The 25,268-nt window shown below is 44.6% G+C and overlaps 1 protein-coding gene across 1 annotated transcript in view; it reads right to left on the reverse strand.

The window, feature by feature from the left end:
• Nucleotides 1-18,910, reverse strand: part of SLC9A1 (solute carrier family 9 member A1) — a 65,761-nt gene extending 46,851 nt beyond the window's left edge. Inside the window, exon 1 of the mRNA XM_063453490.1 lies at nt 18,032-18,910. Within this exon, the coding sequence (XP_063309560.1) occupies nt 18,032-18,365 (334 nt within the window). The 5' untranslated portion in view covers nt 18,366-18,910. The remainder of the gene's footprint in view (nt 1-18,031) is intronic.
• Nucleotides 18,911-25,268: the final 6,358 nt, after the last annotated feature.

A 25,268-nucleotide genomic window follows, 5' to 3' on the forward strand; every position in this document is an offset into this window, starting at 1 on the left:
GACCTGCCCAAGTCCAGATGGGAGATACCACAAAGGGTAGTTGAGAATGACAGGGCTAAGATCCAGTGGGACTTCAAGATCCAGACAGACAAGCAAGGGCTGGCCAACAAACCCGACATCGTGGTGGTAGACAAGGAACAGAAGACTGCAGTCGTGGTGGATGTGACAATACCCAGTGACTATAACAGCAGGAAGAAGGAACATGAGAAGGTGGAGAAATACCAAGGACTGAAAGGAGAACTAGAAAGGATGTGGAAAGCGAAGGCAGTAGTAGTCCCAGTTGTGATAGGGGAGTGGCTTCAACAGATTCCAGCTGGGACATCTGAGATCACTGTAAAGAAGAGTGCAGTTCTAGGAACAGCCAAGATACTGTGCAGAATCCTCAAGCTCCCAGGCCTCTGGTAGAGGACCCGAGAATGAGGCATAAACATACCACCCAGGAGGGGTAAGAAAATAAAGCTTTTTTTAATGTTATATATTATGAGAAGGCTCAATATGAATATATATTCAGATTGCCCAGGTTATATCCATTTGTTTGGTACCAAACATGCCCAGCAGGTGTGCCTGTCATGGGAAACCAGAATGGACACTTTCCATGGAGTTAATGTTAGCATGCTTGATCTGTAAAAACTCACAAGAATTGGAGGAATGAGGACGATAACATATTTATAGAGGTTTACTCTAAATGGCAAATTTTGGGAAGCCTATTGTGTTTTCAGGTAATTCCACACTAGTGCCCTGGACAGGTCTGATGGAGTGGACAATAAACTGCTAGGCCAAACCCCTCTGATCCACCCAGGGGTCTGGCCACAAAACAGTTTGAGCTACATAATCAGCATGCTGGATTATCAAAAGTTAGACTTTTTAACAACTGCTTGGAGAACTTTAATATCTGAACCTCCCACAAGAATTATATATAAAAATCGGTAAATACATGTAAGGATTTAGTTCACTAGATCTCAAAATGTGGAGCTATTTGATTAACTGAACTCCAGTATAAGCTCTGTTCACTTTAGAACATAATCTCCAAATATACTGTTTAGTTAAACCCTGATGTATATATATTGTTTAGATCAGGGGTTCCCAACCTGTGGTACACATACCCCCAGGGGTACAATTCACTTCCCCTGGGGATACGCGAAAAAATGTGTGTAATGGCGGAACTAAGTTCTGCAGAGCAGATCCGGGGCAGTTGTCTAAAATACTAGCTAGATGCACATTGTGGCAGCTCTATGTCCAATTTGCCTCACACGGTGCACAACTTATGGTTAAGGGTCTCAGGTGACAGAAATGATCTATTTAGTGATTTGCAGCCGCAGTCTCCGCTTGCCAGCTACTTGCGTCGTAGCTCCGCCCCCTCCACACAGATTCACCTCTTTAATTGAAGTGTGGACTGAGCACACCGCATGGGAGGCAGGCAGGCTGGGACGAAGGAGATCTCGCCTACTGCAACTTGAACACATTGCTCCACGTGGTGGGATCCAAGAAAGGTAATATCTTTGGTGCACTGCCACACTGCCCCCTCGCCAACACTGGCACACTTGTAAGAAATGGGGTGCCTTTAAAAATTATATTTTCTATTTTAATATATTGACATATACTTTGTGAAGGTCTGTTGTGTAATAAGCTATCTGGTTTCACAGTGGAATTCCATTTACATTTTAAAGGAGGTAGTCATCAATGGGTACTAATCTTTACTATAAAAGGTTTCAAGGGTCATGTTATCAGGAGATCAAAGTAATTAACATCCAAGTGTAACCATGACGTTTGTGTTTTCCCAAGCCATCCTGCTCCCAACCTACCCAAAAACCAACCCCAACTGGTCACATCTTACACAATGTTACAGTATAGCTGGAGGGAAGAGATCAAGGGAAACGGCTTGTGTAAAGACAGAACTCTCTGGAAGAAGGGGGCTGGATAAACCACGTTTCGGAGGGAAAAAGCATTCTGGGAATTTTAGTTAATGACTGCAAGAATCAGTCTTTTAAAAGAACAATAGCCAAGGAGGTTGGGCTCTCCTCTCTCTTTTTGTCTCTTTTGGGGAGGACACCGCAGCAAGCAGTGGTGCCATGGTGAAATGAGGGAGACTATTACAGACTACCAAAGATGAAGGCGCAAGGGGAAGATCTTCATTTAAACGTCTTAGTATTGCCCTTTTACTATATCTTTTGGTTTTGGACTGGATGTGGTTATAATGTGTATATCCTTATAAAATCTGTAACAGTATCCTAAATCAATATTAACAATACATTTTATTATACACTTCTGTTTGTGTCTTATTTGTCACACATTCCCTAAAAGAATATCCTTTTAAGAGAGTCACAATTTCTTACACACTGCCCCCTCCCCCACATTGTCACACTGTCACACTAGCCTCTCACCCACACGTTCACTGGCCCACACTGTCACATTGCCCCACAATGTCCTCACACTGTCACCTTCCCCTGTTGCAGAGGAGGAGTAGGGAGAGCTGAAGCAGGGGAGAACCAGATGTGCCTGGAGCAGAGTAGAAGCCTTGGGCAGAGGAGGGGCAGAGAGAGAGCCTGGGGAAGAGGAGGGGCAGAGAGAGAGCCTGGGGAAGAGGAGGGGCAGAGAGAGAGCCTGGGGAAGAGGAGGGGCAGAGAGAGAGCCTGGGGAAGAGGAGGGGCAGAGAGAGAGCCTGGGGAAGAGGAGGGGCAGAGAGAGAGCCTGGGGAAGAGGAGGGGCAGAGAGAGAGCCTGGGGAAGAGGAGGGGCAGAGAGAGAGCCTGGGGAAGAGGAGGGGCAGAGAGAGAGCCTGGGGAAGAGGAGGGGCAGAGAGAGAGCCTGGGGAAGAGGAGGGGCAGAGAGAGAGCCTGGGGAAGAGGAGGGGCAGGGTAGTCTGAGGCAGAAGAGGATCAGGGGAACCTGAGGAGGAGCAGGGAGAGCCTGGGGCAGAGGAAGGAGGAGCAGGGAGAGCCTGAGGCAGAGGAAGGAGGAGCAGGGAGAGTCTGGGGCAGAGGAAATGCAAAAAACAACCTGGAGTATGAGGAAGTGCTAAGGAGCCTGAGGCAGGGAAAGGAGCAGCAGGGAGTGCCTGGGGCAGAGTGAAGCAGGGGAGGCTGGGGCAAAGGAGAAACAGGGTGAGCCTGGGCAGAAGAGAAGCAGGAGAACCTCGGGTGGAGGAAGTGCAGGTGAGGCTGGGGCAGAGGAAGGAGCAGCAAGGGGATGCTGGGGCAGAGGAAGGATAAGCAGGGAGAGCTTGGGGCAGAGGAGTAAAATGCAAGGAGAGCTTTGGGCAGAGGAGGAGCAGGAACAGGGCCGGTGCAAGGATTTTTGCCGCCCTAGGCAAAAAAAAAAAAAAAAAAAAGACTTTGCCGCCCCATTCGCTCCACAGTGGTCCTATAGGTTTAACCCCACAAGATAAACATTGCCTTACCTTGAAGGGTTAAACAAGCCTCTAGTAGCATCTCCACTACAATGCCATGTTTAACTATATTAAGCGTTAAGTGTATAGCTATTGCCACTTATGCGCATCACGTCCCCAATGCTCCTGTATGAGGAACATTAGATTGGCTTAGCGTTGCCCCATCAGTGACATTGAGCGAGGTAAGGAGGCAAGCACTGCAGAGTGAGTCTTGGTGCTTGATAAATTTAAGTAACCCCCCTCCCCCCTCCTTTTTAAAAATATTTTTTTTATGGTGGGGGTAATAGAATCTATGTAGGAACAGACACACTATAGTATTCAGAATACAGGTTTACATTTCAAAACATTAGTTTCTCTTTTAAAAATATTGATTTATTTGATTAAAACTGTCCTTTTTGCCCAAATACAATCACTAATACTACATACATATATACACACACTCACACAATCACAATCAGTGACCAATGCACACACAAATTCAATGACTCACACAGAGAGACACACACACTGACCCAGGCAGACACACACACACACACACACACACACACACACACAAAATACTGATACTGATCCACACACACACAAAATACTGATCCAGACACACACAAAATACTGATCCAGACACACACAAAATACTGATCCAGACACACACAAAATACTGATCCAGACACACACAAAATACTGATCCAGACACACACACAAAATACTGATCCAGACACACACACACAAAATACTGATCCAGACACACACACACAAAATACTGAACCAGACACACACACACACAAAATACTGAACCAGACACAAACTGACCACACAAACATATTGACTGAAACAGGTTAAGAAACACATACACACCATGATGTCCTCCACTTGCCTTCAAATAGTCTCCCCGTGGGTCCCAGTCCAGGCCTGGCTGTCTTTACTATTTTAGCTCCGCCCAGAGTACAGGGCAAGGGGGGGGGAAGCAATCGTGGGATGCGCCCATGCACTGCCGGCATACGAGAGGTGGGTAGGGAGTGCGGCACGGTGATCTTTGCGGGCCAAGGGTCAAGGCACCAGGAGCTAGTTTGCAGCCATGTAAGTGCTCCCTAGAGCCCGGTGCCATGACCTGCGGCACATAATATAGAATATGTCCCACATAGAGGGGCACTTTTTATGGGCGCGACCTTTTAAGAAGCGCCCTAGGTGGACGCCTTATCGGCCTATAGGACACGTTCTTGGGTGTGTGCCGAGAGAGGGGAAAAGACTTGCGTGGGCCTAACGAGGCAATGCGTAATATTGGAATGTAGTATGAAAGGTTGTATTACTTTGACCCTCATATATTAGAAATTTGACGTATGTAATTGCCCAACTGTGGAGCCGAAATTGTCATAGTGCCGATAAACGTATGGAGTGAAGGCTTGGTAAAGGCTATGTGTAGAGGTATTGTAGTGGAAGGCAGAGTGCTTAATGTTAGTCCTGGGCTGCTGGATGGAGAAATAGGGCTGTATGAGGGGTATGGTTGTATGGAACAAACAAAGAAGGGAACAAACAAAGAAGGGGTAAGGGATTCCTTTGGAGACCCAGGCCTGACTGGCGTGTTGGGTATTTCGTCGGGTGGAAGTCGGGTAGAAGCTGGTGGACGGGCACGGAAAACAGAGGCAGGAGCTGCTGACGGCGGACTGCTTGCTGGAGACTGACTTTTTGCGGGAACAACGGACCGGAAGTGCTGGTTGCTAAGGAGAAGACAAACAGCTTGCACGACAATGGTAAGTGGGGGGGTGGGGGGAAGGGTTTATATAGGATCATAACTCCTCCCACAAATTCAGGCCAAATGGCCTTCCAACATATATACAAACACACACATATCAAAATACATGTAGAATGAAATTAAATATATATAATTTTATATATATATATATAAATAAATTAACATACGTAAAAAAAAATACAAAATAAATAATTGTAAAAATATATATTTAATATATAATAGGCGTTCAGATTAGTGTTTTCATTTTTCACACACAAACAAATATTAACGCTAATTTTGGCCAGTGTTTGTGACCAAGTGGCTACTAAAAAAGACTGGACATACCCTATTTGCAATACCTTGGGTTGTCTCTTTTGCAAATGGTATTCCATTATGGGGGTAATGCTCATTCCTGGGCTACTATACGGTCTCAAAGGCAACGTAACCAATCTGGCAAATTTCAATGTGAAAAAACTGAAAAATGTAACACGCTATATTTGACCCTGTAACATCCCAAAACACCATAAAAACTGTACATAGGGGGTACTGTTTTACACATGAGACATCGCTGAATACAAATGTGTATTTTATTGCAGTAAAAGCAAACAGTATTATGACATTCACGGTTAAAATGTCATGTAGAACTAAGAAAAAAATATATTTTCTCCCATTTTTTTTTTATATTTTATTCATATTAAATTATGTTTCATAGCTAAATATTTGATGTTAAATTAAAGCCCTGTTTCCCCTGAATAAAATGATATACAAGTGTGGGTACATTTAATATGAAAGAGGTGAAATACGGTTGGACAGACATTTAGCGCAAATACCAGGTTTTGTTTACGATTTGATCACAACGTGTACATTTGGCTCAGTCCTTAACCCCTTAAGTCCGGAGGACGTAATATTACGTCCTGCAGGAACCGGCTCTAAACGCCGGCGGGCGTAATATTACGTCCTCGCCATAATGGCCGCCCACGTGGCCGGCGCTAATCGCCCGCTGCAGATCGCGGTCGGGGGGGATGCCTGGCCCCCCAGGCAACCCCCCCTGTGGCCGGTGACCGCGATCTGCAGTCTCTGATCGCAGTGACAGGCTGTCACTGCGACCAGTATTAAGCATGTGTCAGCCGATTTCAAATCGGCTGACACATGCGGCCGGCGGCTTTCCCCTTCTGCAGATCGTGGCCGGTGACCGCGATCTGCAGTCTCTGATCGCAGTGACAGGCTGTCACTGCGACCAGTATTAAGCATGTGTCAGCCGATTTCAAATCGGCTGACACATGCGGCCGGCGGCTTTCCCCTTCTGCAGATCGCGGTCGGGGGACTTACCTGGCCCCCCAGGCAGTCCCCCTGGGGTCAGTGACCGCGATCTGCGAAGTCTGATCGCAGTGACAGGCTGTCACTGCGATCTCAAAGCACTCTGATCGCAGTGACAGCCTGTCACTGCGATCAGTGTTACATGTGTCAGCCTATTGGCTGACACATGTAACTGGCACAGTGATCCCCCTGCAGATTGGAAGGGGGGAGTGCTTGTACCACCCAGGCACTCCCCCCTGTGGTCAATTACCCAATCTGCAGGAGGTGATCACAGTGACAGGCAGTCACTGTGATCACTGATCCTGTGTGTCAGCCAGTGATGTGAAATCACTGGCTGACACTGTCTCTGACCCCTGTCCTGTAAAAAAAATAAAATATTAGTTCAAAAAATAAATTGAAAAAATTACAGTTACAAATAAAATATACTTAGATCATATATATTATATATATATATGATCTAAGTATATATATATACACATACACATTTACACATACACAACGTGTATTTAAATATTAATAAATATATATATATATATATATATTAATATCAAATTACACGTAGACTGATACTGATTAAATATATATATAATTATTGTTATATATATATATATATATATATAATATAAAAAATATATATATGTAAATACGTAAAAAAATAAAATTAAAAAAATATTTAAAAATAAATAATTAAAAAATATATAGATGTGTTATTTCGTTCTAACTGTATTGTGATATTAATATATATATTTATATCAAAATACACGTAGAACAAAATAATATATATATCATAATATATATATCTATATACATAAATATATACCTATATATAAATAAAAATATTTAAAAAAAATTATATATCTATATACGTATATATACACATATGTATATATATACACATATATTAATTCTACACATATATTTATGTAATAATTTTACATAATTAGGTATCCTAATTAATTACAATTAGCGGGACCTGCCTGACAACCCATGCCGAAAGTATAGGGAATTTAATTTGCTAGCACTATATTTAACCCTATAACTTTCCAAGACACCATAAAACCTGTACATGGGGGGGTACTGTTTTACTCGGGAGACTTTGCTGAACACAGATATTAGTGTTTCAAAACAGTAAAATGTATTACAACGATGATATCGCCAGTAAAAGTGACGTTTTCTGCATTTTTCACGCACAAACAGCACTTACACGGACGATATTATTGCTGCAATACTTTTTACTGTTTTGAAATACAAATATTTGTGTTGAGCGAAGTCTCCCGAGTACAACAGTACCCCACATGTACAGGTTTTATGGTGTTTTCAAAAGTTACAGCGTCAAATATAAGGCTTGTGTTTCATTTTTTTCACATTAAAATTCGCCAGATTGCTTACGTTGCCTTTGTGACCCTATGGTAGCCCAAGAATGAAAATTACCCCTATGATGGCATACCATTTGCAATAGTAGACAACCCAAGGTATTGCAAATGGGGTTTGTCCAGACTTTTTTAGTAGCCACTTAGTCACAAACACTGGCCAAAATTTGCGTTTTTTGCATTTTTCACACACAAACAAATACTAACGCTAACTTTGGCCAGTGTTTGTGACCAAATGGCTACTAAAAAAGACTGGACATACCCCATTTGCAATACCTTGGGTTGTCTACTATTGCAAATGGTATGCCATTATGGGTGTAAATTTAATTCCTGGGCTACTATACAGTCTCAAAGGCAACGTAACCAATCTGGCGAATTTCAATTTCAAATGTAACATGCTATATTTGACCCTGTAACTTCCCAAAACACCATAAAACCTGTACATAGGGGGTACTGTTTTACACGTGAGACATCGCTGAATACAAATATGTGTATTGTATTGCAGTAAAAGCAAACAGTATTTTGACATCCACAGTTAAAATGTCACATAGAACAAAAAAAAATTTAAAAAATTCTTTTTTTCTCCCATTTTTTATAAATTTTTTATATTAAATTATGTTCAATACCTAAATATTTGATGTTAAATGAAAGCCCTGTTTCCCCTGAATAAAATGATATATAATAAGGGGGGGTGCATTTAATATGAAAGAGGTTAATTACGGTTGGACAGACATATAGAGTAAATGCCAGGTTTTGTTTACGTTTTGTTCTGTTCACAACTTGTACATTTGGCTGCGGTGTTAAGGGGTTTAGGGGTTAATTACACACAATACCATAACCACAGACACGGGGTTGCAGTAATATTGGGCGATCGGGTGGTTTAGACTTTGATTAACTGTATAGATAATTGTATAGATAATTGTATAGCTTTTGGTCGGTTTGACTTTGTTCTGTATGTGTGAGACGTCATTAATGTTGTGAAACGTGTGAGGATCCTGTGTGTGTACGTGTGTATTTTGGCCTGGTAACAGCACCACGTGGTGTAATTAATAAGGAGATGTGTGTCAATTGTAACTATGTTTGTATATTTGTACTGCCTTGAATCAGACTATCCGTTGCAGTTATTGGTGCGTCCGATTCACAAATTGTTGGTCCTTTGTCTTGTATGTAAAAAAAAAAAAAAAAAAAAAAAAAAAAAAAAAAAGCATATGCGGCTTGTGATTATTATTATTATAATAGTGTAACACGGCCCCCCAAAAGATTAAAATACTTTGTGTTGCAGAGAATGGCCTGTTTTGGTAATTGATCCAGATTTTAAACAGCAGGTTCACAATGTTAGAACTAATATGCCGGGGCTTAATGATTATATTGATTGCTGGAAGCAAATTGTTGAAAAACAGCCTAATTTGATCAAGTTATGCCACAAGGAACAATGCAGTCTCATGGTTGCCAGAACTAGTTTGTCCACCTGGCTTGGACACCCCTACTGAATCTGATCTCCCATTACCAACCCCAAACTCTTCCTCCCAAGCTAGAACTGTTTTTTCCCCCACTTCCCCTGCCCTATTGTCTCAATCTATCCACCTCCGATACCAGCTCATCTGTCCTGGACACACCTATTCCTGTGCCTATCCCCACTGATTTTTTGTACCCTGAACTGACGCCCTTTTTGGTAGAAATGTGTTTTAGCATTGTTCAATTTTATTATTAACAGTCAAAATTGTGAGGAGAATTCTTAAAGGATCACTATAGTGTCAGGAAAAAAAACTAATTTTCTTGACACTATATCATCCTTAGGACCCCCCTCCCCCCCCCCCCCACCCTCATGGTCCCCCTCCCGCTGGGCTGAAGGGGTTAAAGCCCCTTCAGTTACTTACCTTAATCCAGCGCCAGGCTCCGTCGGCACTGGTGACCTCTCCTGCCCCTCCGACGTCAGCTCCCGAGTGGAGCGGAATGCACAGGAAGAGCTGTGCGCACAAACAGTCCATAGAAAAGCATTTCTCAATGCTTTCCTATGGACGTTCAGGAAGACAGCCACAAGAGGTTGGATTAACCCTGCAATGTAAACATAGCAGTTTCTCTGAAACTGCTATGTTTACATCTGAAGGGGTAAAACCTGGGGGACGTGGCATGCAGACCAGTTCATTGAGCAGAAGTGGTTTGGGTGACTTTAGTGTCCCTTTAAAAAACAGTAACACAGTTCATTAAACCAGATAATTCTCAGCAATGACATTGTACTATAACCACTGACATAACTACTGAGCCCAGTGTGCCTTCAGTAACCGAGTCCAAAATACACCTGGACAAAATGGTCAGTGGTATAAAACACTGGCATACACTATTTTTGTTACCGACAGCTCCTTCCAGCCTTGTCCGTGATATCCCCCTTACTAAATTACAAACTGATATGATTGATTTGCCTTCCTCTACCCACCTGACGACCCCCAACCAGAACTTGTTAGACCACAAAATTCTACAAATGTCCGTAGTCCGGTTTTAACATGTATGACTACTGGTACCCTCCAACCCAGCATTTACAGATGCCTCTCCGACTTACTCCTGGCCCAACACACATTGATGGCAATGGCCAGTTGCAATTGGGAGACTGAGACCCTGTATTTGTATACGTTCCCTTTAAAACTACTGATCTGTTTATTTGGAAAACCTATAACCCCTCTTATACGGACAAACCTAGCTAGCTATGCTCAAACCATCCTTTTTGTTAACAATCCAAACAGGAGAGACCTTTGGAGTTAAGGTCTATGATGTAAACCATAGGAAGAAGCAAGTATCATTAAATATAAATAATTGGGAAGATGATGAATGGCCACCTCAGCAAATTATTAATAAATATGGACCTGCTACTTGGGCTGAAGATTGTACTTATGGATACCGAACCCCCATATACATGCTCAACCGCATCATAAGATTATAGGCGGTGGTTGGGATTATAACCAATGAGACAGCTGAAGCACTTAACCTCCTGGCAAAAGATAACCGTATGAGGTCAGCCATTTACCAAAATAGGCTGGCCCTTGACTATTTATGAGTGGTAGAAAGAGGTGTGTGCAGAAAATGTAATCTCAGTAATTGCTGTCTGTATATAGATGACAAAGGGCAAGCTGTGGTTGACCTAACCAGCCACATGGTTAAATTAACGCACATACCTACTCAGATCTGGAACAGGTATAATCCAGGTAGTTGATTTGGAAGCTGGTATGAACAGTTTGGAGGGTTAAAGGCACTGGTAGGAGGAGTGGTATTTATTATTATCTTGTGCCTCTTACTACGCTGCTTGATTCCATTAATAATTCGGTCCATACGTAGTGTTGAGAGCACTATAGAAAGGAAGATAGCAGCTCACGTAATAGCCATCTGAAGATATGAACCTACCTAGCCCAAAGAAAAATAATTTGTAATCAGGTTGATGAGTTCTGAGAATTCATAAGATTCAGCTAGAATGCTCACATTGTCTCTAATTACCTGAGTGGTATTGGCAAAGTATGGTAAGTGATGCATCTGGAGTACTCGGTATCAGAAGCATCAAAGGGTGGAATGTTATGGGATTTCAGCTAGGCCCAAAATTTAGTAGGCCTAAAATCTCCATGTGGCATATAAAAGTACAGGTATCAGTTAGTTGGTTACATGTAGCGAAGATACTGTCAATGTACTGAGCAGGTGCTGGATTTGAAAAACCACATTCATTCTCCTAGTGCCATACTGCCTGTCCATACAAGGTAATGCTGTAAATACTGTTTGCGGATTGGTGTAAGGGGAAAGATGGGCGATGCATAGCTTATAAAAAGCCTCTACTCCATGTGCTCAGGGCTCAGACATTTTGAACATAAGTTCAGCTAAGACCCAATCGTTGAGAATAAAGACCTTTGCTTCTTGAACTGACCTGTGTCCAGACTCTCTGTGTGTGGCTTCTTCAGAATTCTCCGGTAACAACATGTTACCAAAGGGTTAATAATAGGTCTGATTAGTAAAGTAAGGTTGTGATACTATAATTCTACTGTGTGTGAGGTAGCCCAAGGATGACCGGATTTAGAGTCTTGGTGGTGGCAGCAGCAGCAAATTGTGTACTGTGGTGTTTGTGTAAGAGGCATTGCAGGAGTGAAAATAGTGGTTGCTGGGACTAGCAACAGGTAACCAGGGATCTGGTGTCATTAACCCTTTCACTTCGACACTCTCCCCACTGTCTCAGCAGGGCCAATAGCCCACGTTCGTAACAGATGGTATTTAACACCGAAAATACTAACGAAAATATCCCCAGATATAGTTGCATTTGCTGAAGTAGTAATCTGAAGAAAGGGAAGTTTGATCCACATGTGGTGGCAGTGCAAAACATCTTGGAAGAGAAAGTGAATACACCAAATCATGGAAATCAAACTGAAAGAGGTTAAAACTATGTTGATAAACTTAAAGTGAACAAAAAAAAAAAAAGTTTTAATGATAACCTTCCATATTATAACTGCTGCTAAACGCTTTATGGCACGAAACTGGAAAAATGTTAAGATTCCAAGTATCCAGGAGGTTACTACACAAGTTCTATGGCAGGCAAAGATGGAAAGGGGTATACGAACAAATATTTCAAATCAACATTAGAAAATTGGGATAACTGGATAAATAAGCTAGAAGCAATAAAACTAACAAATTACCGTATTTATCGGCATATAACACGCACTTTTTCTCCCTGAAAATAGGGGGTAAATCATGGGTGCGTGTTATACGCCGATATCCCATATTTACTTACCTGTCTTGAAGCGTGGGCCGGCTTCACAGCGCGTACCGCGGTACTGGAACTTAAATTTCAGGTTCCGGTTTCCGGCGGGACTGAAAGGAAGTGTGCACACTATTGTGCATTTACTATTGTGTGCACACTTCCTTTCAGTCCCGCCGGAAACCAGAACCTGAAATTTAAGTTCCAGTACCGCGGTGCGCGCTGTGAAGCCGGCCCACGCTTCAAGACAGGTAAGTAAATATGGGACAAGAGGGAAAGTGCACTAGGGGACACTATGGGAGGGGGGGGGAGACACACTATGGGAGGGGGGGAAGAATACTATGGAAAGGGGGGGGACACTATGGGAGGGGGGGTGGAGAATACTATGGGAGGGGGGGTGGAGAATACTATGGGAGGGGGGTGGAGAATACTATGGGAGGGGTGGAAATTTCCTGGAATTTCCTTCTGAAAATGAGGTGCGTGTTATATGCCGGGGCGTGTTATACGCCGATAAATACGGTAAGTACTGCCTCTATCTGGTCGACCAAACAAGAAGGGAGAGGAGAGGGGGAAACATGAGTGAGTTTTTTTCCCCCTCTCTCTTTTTTCCTTTCTTTCTACAACAAAAGCAAAATTATATACACATTTTAAAGACATTTCCCTAACCACAAGTGAAATCAGAAAGAAAATAAGATAAGTGGCTAAATAGATACAATAAACACAGGAAAAGAAACCATTATACAAGTTTATTTGGAATAAAGAATCATGCATACTCTCCAAGCAAAAATAAAAAGATTAAAAAGAAATAGAATGGGTAAAGAATAGGGTGGAGAAGGAAAGGAGACAGGGGAATAACAGACAATTACATAGGACAAGGTGATAGAATAGGGTAGGGGTGGGTTAGGATTAGAAGGGAAATATGATTAAGAAATAAAGTTGATTTTTAAAGAAAAAGAAAGCTTGAAAAAGGAAAAACAAATTACAAATGATTACAATTGTATCAATGCCAGCATAGAATATGCATTGGCCAAAGCTATAATACGGCAAATACTTGTTTGAAAAAAAGAAAAGGAAAAACTAAATATAATATACATGACAGTGCAACATGAAGGTACATATCTGGGTCATATGTAACTTTCTTTCTAAGCCACATTATCCTATAGCACAGGGATTTGCCAGGGGTATGAAAAATTTGACACCTTCTTGGATAAGCTTCATTTTTACAGGGGCGATTGACTTTGTATGTAATGAGAAAAAAAAAAATGTAAGCAAAATTCTGATTTCAAAGGAAGAGAACTATGAGAAAATGGTTTATAAATGTAGTAAAGAGGAATAAGCTAATTTCACCATTAGAAGGAAAACATTACAGACCATAGTCACTACAGAGCACAGTATTTGTTATTAGCGGTGGGCGGCCAGGCAGAGAGCTGTTGGCTTTTACTGAGATATAGTGAAGACTATACCTCAGTAAGAGCCAACAGCTCTCTGCCTGAGCTAAGCCTGGACTGTAACAGATCGACAGGCACCGCGACTGGGTACCTCCGTTGAAGGATGCGCCTAGCGCTTCCTGAGGACTCCAAGCACTGCAGCAGACACCACAACCACCGAACCAGAGCAGCATACGAATGCTCTCAAGCATATGAATGCTGTAAACAGCTGAACAGGAAAAGCATACAATCAGCTTACACTCCTGGCAATCAGCATACAATCCAATTCCCCCAATAACGAGACGACACTTTGTTTTGAGGTCAAGCAGAACTGACTGTACTGGCACATACAGCCTCTTTTATTCACAATCCACAAACATAGTACTGCCCACAGGGTTTTGAAATACAACCAATCAATCCGTACAATACACACAGACACTCCCACACAAAATCCTCCCCTCTGCCTGTGATATGATTACTGAACACAATGGGTAATATAATTATCACAGGCAGAGAAATACAGTTTTTACAAAATATTAATAACTTCGAAAATATACATGCCATTCACATAAAACATACATTTTCAGAATCAGCATGCTTGAAATGTACACATACTCAAAAAATCAGGGCAATCGGTTCAGGGGTTAAAAAGTTAAGGGAAAGTCCTATTTGACCAAATGAAGCATGGCTTTTCTGCCCAAAACCAGTTCCACAGAGTCTTCTATCCTGGAGATAATTGGGAAGTAATCCAATTATCTCCAAGGACAGAGGCAAAACTCCATTAGCCACATGGTAGCAAAATACAATAAAATACATAAAAATATATAACTGTGCAGCTATTGCATAAAACAGGTACATGCAACATATCCCCAGATAGCTTAGACCTGACCTGGCGAGGCTTGTTCCGCCACATGGACGTTCAGGGCTTAGCTCATCAGCTGACTCTCAGCCAATTAGCTAGCAGGCACTGCAAAGCTTAGTTCCGGAGAGCATAATAGTAATAAGTAGTGATGTCCCGAACAGTTCGCCAGGAACCGTTCGCCGGCTAACATAGCGCGTTCGCGGTCGCGAACACGCGCAATGTTTGGTCCGCCCCCTATTCTACATGGAGGTGGGAGGGTCTGGGAGGGAGGGTCTGCTGCTGATTGGCTGGAATGTGTCTGCTGACTGTGAGGTACAGAGTCAAAGTTTACTCAATGATGACGAACAGGGGGCGGACCGAACATCGCGCGTGTTCGCGACCCCGAACACGCTATGTTCGCTGGCGAATGGTTCCCGGCGAACTGTTCGGGACATCACTAGTAATAAGTTATACAGGCATACCCCGCTTTACATACACTCACTTTAAGTACACTCGCGAGTACAGACATTCCCGCGCCTCTTCTGTCCGCGAGTGAACAGGAAATGGAAGGTTCTATTCTCGCCCGGAGCAGCTCAGTTCAGTGTCTTTTGGGAAATAACTTTTCACACCTTCTGACATGGCACAGGTTAATCATCTCAAATGTATAATGCCTACTCATAGCTGAACATTTATATTTTTTCTGTGCCTACATTGTCCATATTCTGCAATCGGCTGCAATCGGCTGCAATCGGCTGCAATCGGCTGCAATCGGCTGCAATCGGCTGCAATCGGCTGCAATCGGCTGCAATCGGCTGCAATCGGCTGCAATCGGCTGCAATCGGCTGCAATCGGCTGCAATCGGCTGCAATCGGCTGCAATCGGCTGCAATCGGCTGCAATCCAGCAAAAAGGTTTACCTTCCCATTTTCTATGACTTAGTAGCTTGAAGAGGTGTTACTAAACAAAGTGTGCAACTAAGCTGCTAACAAATACAAATTGGTACTGCATTGACAGAAAATAGCCCAGTGGGCAGTTTTATTTTACTTTTCCTCCCAGTTTATGTTTCTCAGAGGAGGAAAACATTAAAGATAAATGGTACAATCTGGAATTAGATTTTTCTTTTTACTGTTTGTTTTAACTGAATAAAAGCCCACTGGACATCACTAAATAAATCACTGGAAATAAAATCACTGGAAATCTGCAGTTGCAGTATCAGTTATGCCTGTAAATTACTATTGCAATGCCGTCCATGCATTGGGAAGTGAAAAAAGGTATTGCTTCACTTTAAGTACATTTTCGTTTTACATACATGCTCTGGTCCCATTGTGTACTTAAAGGACCACTATAGTGCCAGGAAAACATACTCGCTTTCCTGGCACTATAGTGCCCTGAGGGTGCCCCCACCCTCAGGGACCCCCTCCCGCCGGGCTCTGGGGAGAGGAAAGGGGTTAAAACGTACCTTTCTCCAGCGCCGGGCGGGGAGCTCACCTCCTCCTCTCCTCTTCCTCTCCTCCCATTCGGCTGAATGCGCACGCGCGGCAAGAGCTGCGCGCGCATTCAGACGGTCTCATAGGAAAGCATTATCAATGCTTTCCTATGGACGCTTGCGTGCTCTCACTGTGATTTTCACAGTGAGAATCACGCAAGCGCCTCTAGCGGCTGTCAATGAGACAGCCACTAGAGGATTTGGAGGCTGGATTAACCCATTTATAAACATAGCAGTTTCTCTGAAACTGCTATGTTTATAAAAAAAATGGGTTAACCCTAGCTGGACCTGGCACCCAGACCACTTCATTAAGCTGAAGTGGTCTGGGTGCCTATAGTGGTCCTTTAAAAGTGGGGTATGCCTGTACTGCTTTAAAACAGGGAGTGTCAGAGCACTGCTAGCACCAAGACCACTATAGTGTGCTATGCAGTGCTTCTTTCATGTGGCACTACCACTCATGGGGTGCATTTTTTCTCATATGGTGGAGTTACCACCTTCTTTTAGGTCCATCTTCAGATCGTGAAAAGTGTATCAGTAATGGGAGAAGCCAAGATGCAGCAGAAGTAAGAAAGACAGCTTCTGCCATATTCTGCAAATCACTGACTTGCAATTAACAGTGGGGGCTATGCAACTAAACAGGGGACAAAGAGTCCTCCTTGGCCCCCACCCATCAGTGGCGGGTGGGGGCCCTAAAAGACAATGAGGAGAAACCTATTGTTGTCGTCCTCGGCCCCCCATCAATAAGCAGCGGGTGGGGGCCCTAAAAGACTATGGGGGGGTACTGACATTGTTGTCGTTCCCCAGCTCCCACCCATGGGTGATGGGTGGGGGCTAAAGTCACCCCCAACAAAATAGAAAAATAAAGCCCTTTCAGCCTTTTAGTAGATAGCTCCCCAATACCATGGGAATTAGGGAGCCATCTACTAAGTGGCTGCAAGATTGAGCCGCAGCAAGGATCGGAATTTCATTCAAATTAAATTCCGAACCGAACTAAAAGTACCGAATGTCGTCCTAACATGAATGAACAAACTGTTTTCGTTCTGTTAGGACGAAATCCGGTAGTTTCGCTGGCATCCTGTCTAAATGACAGGACGTTTGGGAAAAGTGAAAGCAGGCAGCGCGAGATCACGGAGGAAAGGGCGAGTATTGAGGGAAATTTTCTCTGACCCACTTGAGCTGGTCAAGCGTAGGAAATATACATAAGACAAAGTAGTCCCTACTTTGTCTTACGTTTTAAAGAAATCTAGATTAGACAGGAATAAATAAAGAACAGATCCTGGGAGTGAAAAGGAAGCGTTTAGGGAAAGGTAAGTTTGGCATGATAGCGCCGCTTTAATGTCACAGTGGACATATGGAAAGCATAGCCGACTTACAGAATTTTTACAGTTTCGGCTATTTTGACGTTAGATCTGAAATGCACTTTAAAATTCTCACTTTGGTGAATAACCAGGATATTAAACTTGTAATTGTAGACTAAAAAAAATAAATGAAAAAGCGTTGGTTGCCCCCAGTAGATACTTTATGGGGCGTGCTGTGGAATGCCATGCACCTCAAATTCCTTGATAACACGGTGAACCAGAGAGGAGAGGGTGGTCAATTAGAGAAACGGGTCGGTGAGTGTGTACATCTGTGTGAGTATATATTTGTCTGTGTGGGAACCTATGTTAACAACCCTCCTCCCCCTTCCCCCCACCCCTCTAGAGACCAGAGTGACCCCATGTTGCCCCCAATTACCAGCTACTACCGTACACTTACCAAGTTTCATAAGACAAGCCAGAAGGATCCAGAGAGCGATCTCAAAAGGCAGTCGAACATGCTCATAGTCCAGATCCAGGACGGGGAACACCTTGTGCCTGCCGCCGTGCCCGTGGCCCCCAGTCCCATTGGTGCCATTCTGTGTGTGGTTGGCCGGCACAGTCTCATGGGGAGTCAAGGTGACGCTCCGGATTGCTCCACTATCTGCGGCGGGGTCCCCGGAGTTACTAGGCTCACTGGAATAGGAGGCGAGGCAGGGAACCAACACCAAAACCAGGAAGAGGTACATGGTCCTCCTGCAACCCGGGAACTCCGCTAAATAACGAGTCCCCATGACACCTTCTTAGCAGAGCAAAGGGGCACTGTCTCCTACAGCAGCAAGGAGCAGACACGAGCTGTCTAATGCCTAAACCAGCTATGGAACTAGGCAGGAACTAGTGAGAGCGCGCTCCTCCATCCACCGCACACACAGCCCATGTCCTTCAAGACAGACTCTCTATCACTATGATATGCCTAGACAATCAGCCCAGGCTACAGCAGGGTGTCTACGGATGGCAGATCGGGCTAAAGAGTAGGTCTGAATGCTTATTCATCCAATGAACTCTGGTATGGGGAGTATAGCGTAAACTTGGGAAAGCACTCAAGGCGGTCCCTGCATTACAGAAGGTGAAAAAGTACACACATATCTAGGTGATCTGCATGGGGCTTTATAGTGTACAATGCATGGGCACACGTCTAACCAGGGTAAGTGTTACTGTGGAGATAGAGCGCTGGGTGTATGTTTATAGAATCCCTCCCTGCTGCCCCCATTCTATCCCTGAGACACCCAACTCCTCTCTCACTGCACCAGCCCGCTCCCAGAGCTTCCTGGTCGCTCTGTCTTCCTACGCCCACAGCTCAACCCTTATATCAGATAGGAACGAGACGAAGCTTAGGATAGAGCAACACGATCATAAGCAGAGAGAAATGTAGAGGGCCATCTATTGGATGAGGGGTGTATTGTCGTGTATGTACAGTATTTGTATGTGGCTTCATTTTGCACAAACGTAGAAGTGGAGATATTGCGTATATAATGCTTCTTCTCGGTCTCCCTATGTTTCGTCCTCTCTCCTTCCATTATTTTTTGATATCCTTCAAGGATCATGCAGTGAGAGTAAAGCAGTAAATGTCTGCTTAATAGTGTCAATGCTAAATCAAAATATAAGGCATGAGTCCGAACAAATCTTCTAACCTTGTTCTAGTCTAGTTCTACCCGTTTTAGCTGATTTTTATATATACTATTACATTAAACTTTTTCTTTTTTTTATATCTAAGACCATGTTTATGCTGACAATTAGAACCAATTAACCAGTTAATAAATATCAATAATTCTGCATATTTAGTAAATGGACATCCTAACATGCAAAAACAAATTTCAGGGAGCTTCACCAGCTTCACCAGCTACTGACTTGTCCCACCATCCGCACCCACCCAAACACACACAATCACCAAACATATATGTCATTTTATTATGACAGAACCCAACTATTTATTTAATGGAACACTATAGGGTCAGGAACACATACATGTATTCCTGACCCTACAGTGTTAAAACCACCATCTAGCCACCCTTTGCCTCCCTAAATATAGTAAAATCTTACTTGTTACGTAGGCTGAAAAGAGACATGTGATCATCTAGTTAAGCCTTACTCACTTTTGTTTCTTGCTGTTGATCCAAAAGTGTCACATATTCATCTGCACATAAACATGTGATTAATGGCATTTACTGTTCTGACAGGAAAAGTTGTGCCGAGCAACATTACTGTCCTGAAAGGAAAAGTTGTGCCGAGCAGAAATCAATCCACAGGAGGGTTTGTGCTGAGCAGCAATCATGCAAATAGGAACCTGCTAACTGCCTTTGGGATCAAAGGCCAGTTACAACCAATCAGATCCACAGGAGGGGTATTTAGGCCCAGTTCTCCTCTTGCCCTGTTGTGGTTTCCCTTGTGGTTGTCCGAGAGCGTGTTATGGATTCTGTTTTTTCTGGCTATTTGACTTTGGCATTGATATTGACTTCCCTGTTTTCTGGCATCCCTGACCCCTGGCTTTTCCTTATCGTTGTGTCTCTTTCTGTATCCAAGAGGATGAGCAAGATTTCATACGGGAGAGTACATCTACTGGCACTTTCAATCCACCCCTATTGCATACAGTCGGATTGTTTCCCTGCAGAGACAGGTGGCTGGAAGTGTCTTCAAATGCAGGGATCAGTCAGACGGTACGGGGTTAGGTCATGGACTTCCCCTCCCCACCGACGCAGGTTGGACCTCTGTGTGTCTGCTTCATCGCGAGAGTTCAACGTTCTTTGATAGCTTTGGAGGTTCGGAATCTGCTCGCCACTGGCGCTATCCAGCTTGTTTTTCTAGTAAAGATGAAGTCAGGGGGGCTCCGCCCGGTGGTCAGTTTTCGGGACTGGAACAACTTTGTTGTCTGCACCCACTTCAAGTTGGAGGGCATTCATCTCCTTCGGGACCTTCCCCGGCCGGGAGTCTTGTTCATGCGTCTGGACCTGACGGATGCTTACCTCTCCGTCCTGGTGGACAAGAGTGGTCGCGGTTTGCTGCGCTTCGCCTGGAAGGGCGTCCCTCGCCAATTCACATGCCTCCCGTTCGGCCTCAGCTCGGCCCCTTAGTGTTGCACCGAGCTGCTGCCGCCTGTGGTCGCCCGATTCTGGCCAGAGGGCGTCCGTTTCCTGTTATTTCTGGATGATTTGCTGGTCCTCTGCGAAGATCCCTCCAGGCTCAGATCTTACACGCGTTCGGCAATATCCTTGTTGGAGATCCTGGCATTCGTAGTGCATCTGAGGAAGTCGGCTTTGGATCCTTCCCTGACGGTGGAGTTCTTGGGTGTCGTGGTCAATGCGACGGATTGCGTTCTTCGTCTGCCTTTGTCACTGATGGCATCCGCCCAGGAGGTGAGGAGAAGGATATTATGGCAAGTCCGGATTCCCCGTCAAATGTTTGCTCTCATGGTGGACCTTCTCTCAGCCTCGATACAGGCAATATACCCGGGCCCACTAACCCGCGGGACCATGCAACGGCTGACGACCCCTGTTCTACGCATGTGACCCTCTTCAGACCGGATGGTTTCCCTGTTCCCGGACGTGAAGGCCGGACTGAGCTGGTGGCTCCTGCACATTGCCGCATGGAACGGCAAGGCAATTTTCAGACCGACCCCGGATTTCGTTCTGGAATCGACTGCAAGCCTAGGGGTTGGGGTGCCACGTACACGTCCGGGTTCGCGGGTGGCCCGTGGTCGGACAAGGAATCGGAGTTACATGTCAATTGCCTGGATTGATTGCGGGTTTGTTGGCAGTTCGGAGCCTGACAAGTCACCTGTCGGACTGTTGCGCCCTCCTTCGGAGGGACGAGGTCTCAGCGGTACAATATACCGACCGCTTGGGTGGCGCTCGGTCTCGCACACTGGAGGTGACGAAGGAGATTTCTGGCTTATGCTTCCAGCGCAACATCGCATTACAGGCAGAGTATCTACCGTGAGTCGAACCTGACTGCGGATTCGTTCTCCAGACTTTGGAAGGATGCCAGCGACTGGGCACTCTTTCGACCCATCTTCATCGTACTTGTGCGTCGCTAGGGTTTGTTCATGGTGGGTCTATTCACCTCCGGGACGACCATCGGATTCGGACGTGCTTTGGTTGGCTCTCGGATCCAGCGTGCGCGGTGGTGGTCGTGCTCCGACTGGTGCGGTTATTTTCTCAGGAAACATAGGTGTTTCCTCCGTTCGCCTCTATCCCCCGGGTGTTACTTCTAGTTGGTGGTCGACGTGTGTCCTTAGTGTTGTTGACTCGGTCGGGTTCACAGAGTTTCTGGATGTTTCCTGTCGGGATCCTCTTCTCTTACCGTCCTCTCGAATACTCCTCTTGGACTCTTTCGGGAGTGCCTGGTATGTCGAGGCATCGTCACTATCGGCCAGGGACTTTCTCTGGGATTCCTGAGCTCCCGGGATGAGGAGATGTTTACCTCTCAGCATGGATTTCATAGTGTCGTTGGTGCTTAGGACAGGATGCTGAACCCTTTTTCCGACCCGTGACCAACTTGCTGAGTGTCTTGTCCCTCCTCGATGGTTCGGGACGGTTGTGCCGTCTGTTTCTTGTGATTAGTCATTTATTTAGGCGGCGCGTGTTCCGTTTGGAGGTTTTTTTCCCCATCGGTCAGGACCCGCTGGTCTGCAGATTTTTACGTGGGATGAGGCTGGCACGTCCTCCGGCGCCTAAATACTCTTCCCTCTGGGAGGTAAGTATGGTTTAGCGTTTTTCTTCGGGATTCGGCCGGAGTTCCTTGATTTTTCCCTTCGCCAGCTTTCTACTGTGTTTGCCCTCTTGTTGTGTCTGGTTTCGTTCAGACGTGTTTCTGATGTCCGATCCTTCGCCCCTGTCCAATCTCGATGGATGAGCTGGTTATTGACACTGGCAGGGGTGAATGCGACTCTTAGAGTGCATTCGGTTAGCGGCGCTACTGCTTTCGAGCTTTTCCTTGATGGGCGTTTCTCCTCGGGACGTTTTGTATGTGACGGTCCAGTCCCGTGAGGAGTTTTTGCGCCAGTTTATTTTGGACCGTCGGACTATGTTTATTTTGCTTTGCTGTCGGAGCGTTAAAACAGCAAATATGAAGCCTCCTGTCATGCTATAAAATTGTAGATTATACTAGCTTTAGTGTAACTATAATTCTAATTTTATTAATGACAGGAGGCGAATATTTCCCACCCAGTTTGGTTTCTTCCCCCCCTTGTTTTGGATGGATTGCATTGATTGTATTTCTGTTGATTTGTCTGATTATCTGGGCTAGGTTTGGTAGTCTGGGGTGATGTTGTGGGAAGTGCATGTTAAATTGTATTGACGGTCATTAGTGATGGATTTCATGTCTTTATTCTATCAGCACTGGATCGTGGGATTTATGTTTATCAGTACATTTCGTTCACTAATCAGTTTATTTCGTTTCAGTTTCATGTTTCGACTTCAGTTCATAGAATCGGCTGTTTGGCAGGATGAAGATCAAGTTCATCCATTATCCGAAGTTTTCCAGATGGCATTCATTGTTATGTTGTAAATTGTTCTTTATTTAGTTATTGTCATTGTTGTGTACGTTACGTTGTCGCAGCGTGAAAGAGGAAATGGTGGCTTAGGAGGAGCCTTATATAGATACCTAATGTTTTTGTCTTTGGTGTTTATCTCTCTATGTTAATGTGCTGCTGTGGAGTTCTAGTAAAGAGAGACTTAAGCAAATATTTGCCTCCTGTCATTAATAAAATTAAGATTATAGTTACACTAAAGCTAGTATAATCTACAATTTTACATGCTGGATCATACTGTTATCCTGCCAAAAAGAAGGCAAAAAAAAGTTTGAAGCACTTCTAATTTTTCAATAAACTAGGGGAAAAAATTCGCTCTTATCCCCAGAATGGCAATCTGTAACGAAAATATACCCCAGCTCAGGATTCAACTCGACAAAAGACAACACAGAGGAGAGATAAGTCTACCGGACCTTAGAATGGCTGGACTCAACGTATATGAGAGGAGACAGAGTCAGGAACGATCCGAGGTCAGGGGTACAAAGAGACAGCGAAAACTAGGACTAGCCGGGGTCTGGTACACAGTAAACAGCAAGCCGGCAAACAGAACAGATAAGGATAAAGAGATAACGTAGTCAGAAACAAAGCCAAGGTCAATACGAAGGAAAACAACTGAACACAACAAGCGCTAAAGGGAACTAAAACAGAAACCACGATAGGGCATGGAGTAAAGGGAGAGGTAAGTTTAAATACCTTCAACTTATTCTTGATTGGCCCCTGTCATATCCACGCCCCCAATATGTGAGAGTATGGGGAGTGTGGGGTGACAGGGGCCAATGGGAGACCGTTTTGATTTTCGGCTCCCACTTCCCCTCTAAGAGCGTGCTCGTGACGCGCGGCGCGCTCTCAAAGCTAGGCGGGACACGTGACTGCATTCCGCGGTCAGTGCCCGCCGTCATCGGCTCTCTGAGCGCGCCGTGAACAGGACCTCGGCCGGCCCCCGGACAAGGTAAGTAACGCTACAGTGCCCCCCCGAGGACACGCCCTCCGGGCGGGTAGGGCCAGGTCTGGCAGGAAAACGAGAATGGAAAGAACGCACAAGGCGGGGAGCATGAACAGCATCAGCTGAAATCCAACTGCGCTCCTCAGGCCCATAACCCTTCCAATGTACCAAGTACTGAAGTCGACCCCTAAGGAAATGAGAGTCAAGAACAGCAGAAACTTTGAATTCCTCATGACCCTCCACAGAGACAGGAGGGGGAGGAGGAGTATGCCGGGTATAGCGGTTGCGTACGGAAGGCTTCAACAATGAGGTGTGAAAGACATTAGGAATACGCAGATTCTTAGGCAGACCCAAGGCATACGAAACAGGATTAACCTTATGTAGAATACGATAAGGACCAATGAAGCAGTGAGCCAATTTCATAGACGGCACCCGTAGGTGAATATTCCGCGTGGAAAGCAAAACACTGTCCCCCACAACATAAGAAGGAGCTGCTCTGCGATGCTTGTCAGCCTGAGCCTTCTGGCGAGCAGCGGAATCCACCAAAGAACGCTGAACCTGCTCCCAAGTATTACGCAAACCAGCCAAATGCTCATCCAGAACTGGCATGCCCTGTGAGGAGAATGCAGCCAGAAGAACAACGGGATACTGGCCATAGACAACGTAAAAAGGGCTTCTGCCGGAAGAATCATGAGTGGCGTTATTCCGAACAAACTCAGCCCAAGGAAGAAGGTCAGACCAATTTTTCTGATGGTGGGACACAAAACAACGAAGGTACTGCTCCAGAGACTGGTTGGCACGTTCTGCAGCTCCATTAGACTGGGGATGATAAGCGGAAGAAAATGAGAGAGAAATACCCATTTCTGAACAAAAGGCTTTCCAGAACCTGGAAATAAATTGGCTACCCCTATCGGACACAATAGATACGGGAATACCATGCAACCGGAAAACCTCTCTAGCGAAGATCCTAGCTAGTTCCCTGGATGTGGGCAACTTGTGAAGAGGCACAAAGTGAGCCATCTTGGAAAACCGATCTACTATCATCAGGATAACTGTGTAACCATTCGAAGGTTACACAGTACGGAAGGCTTCAACAATGAGGTGTAAATCCATGGATAGGTTAGACCAAGGTCTCTCAGGAACGGGTAACGGATGCAACGAGAAGATTTC

Source organism: Pelobates fuscus, chromosome 1, assembly GCF_036172605.1.
Source record: "Pelobates fuscus isolate aPelFus1 chromosome 1, aPelFus1.pri, whole genome shotgun sequence".
Classification (NCBI taxonomy): Eukaryota; Metazoa; Chordata; class Amphibia; order Anura; family Pelobatidae; genus Pelobates; species Pelobates fuscus.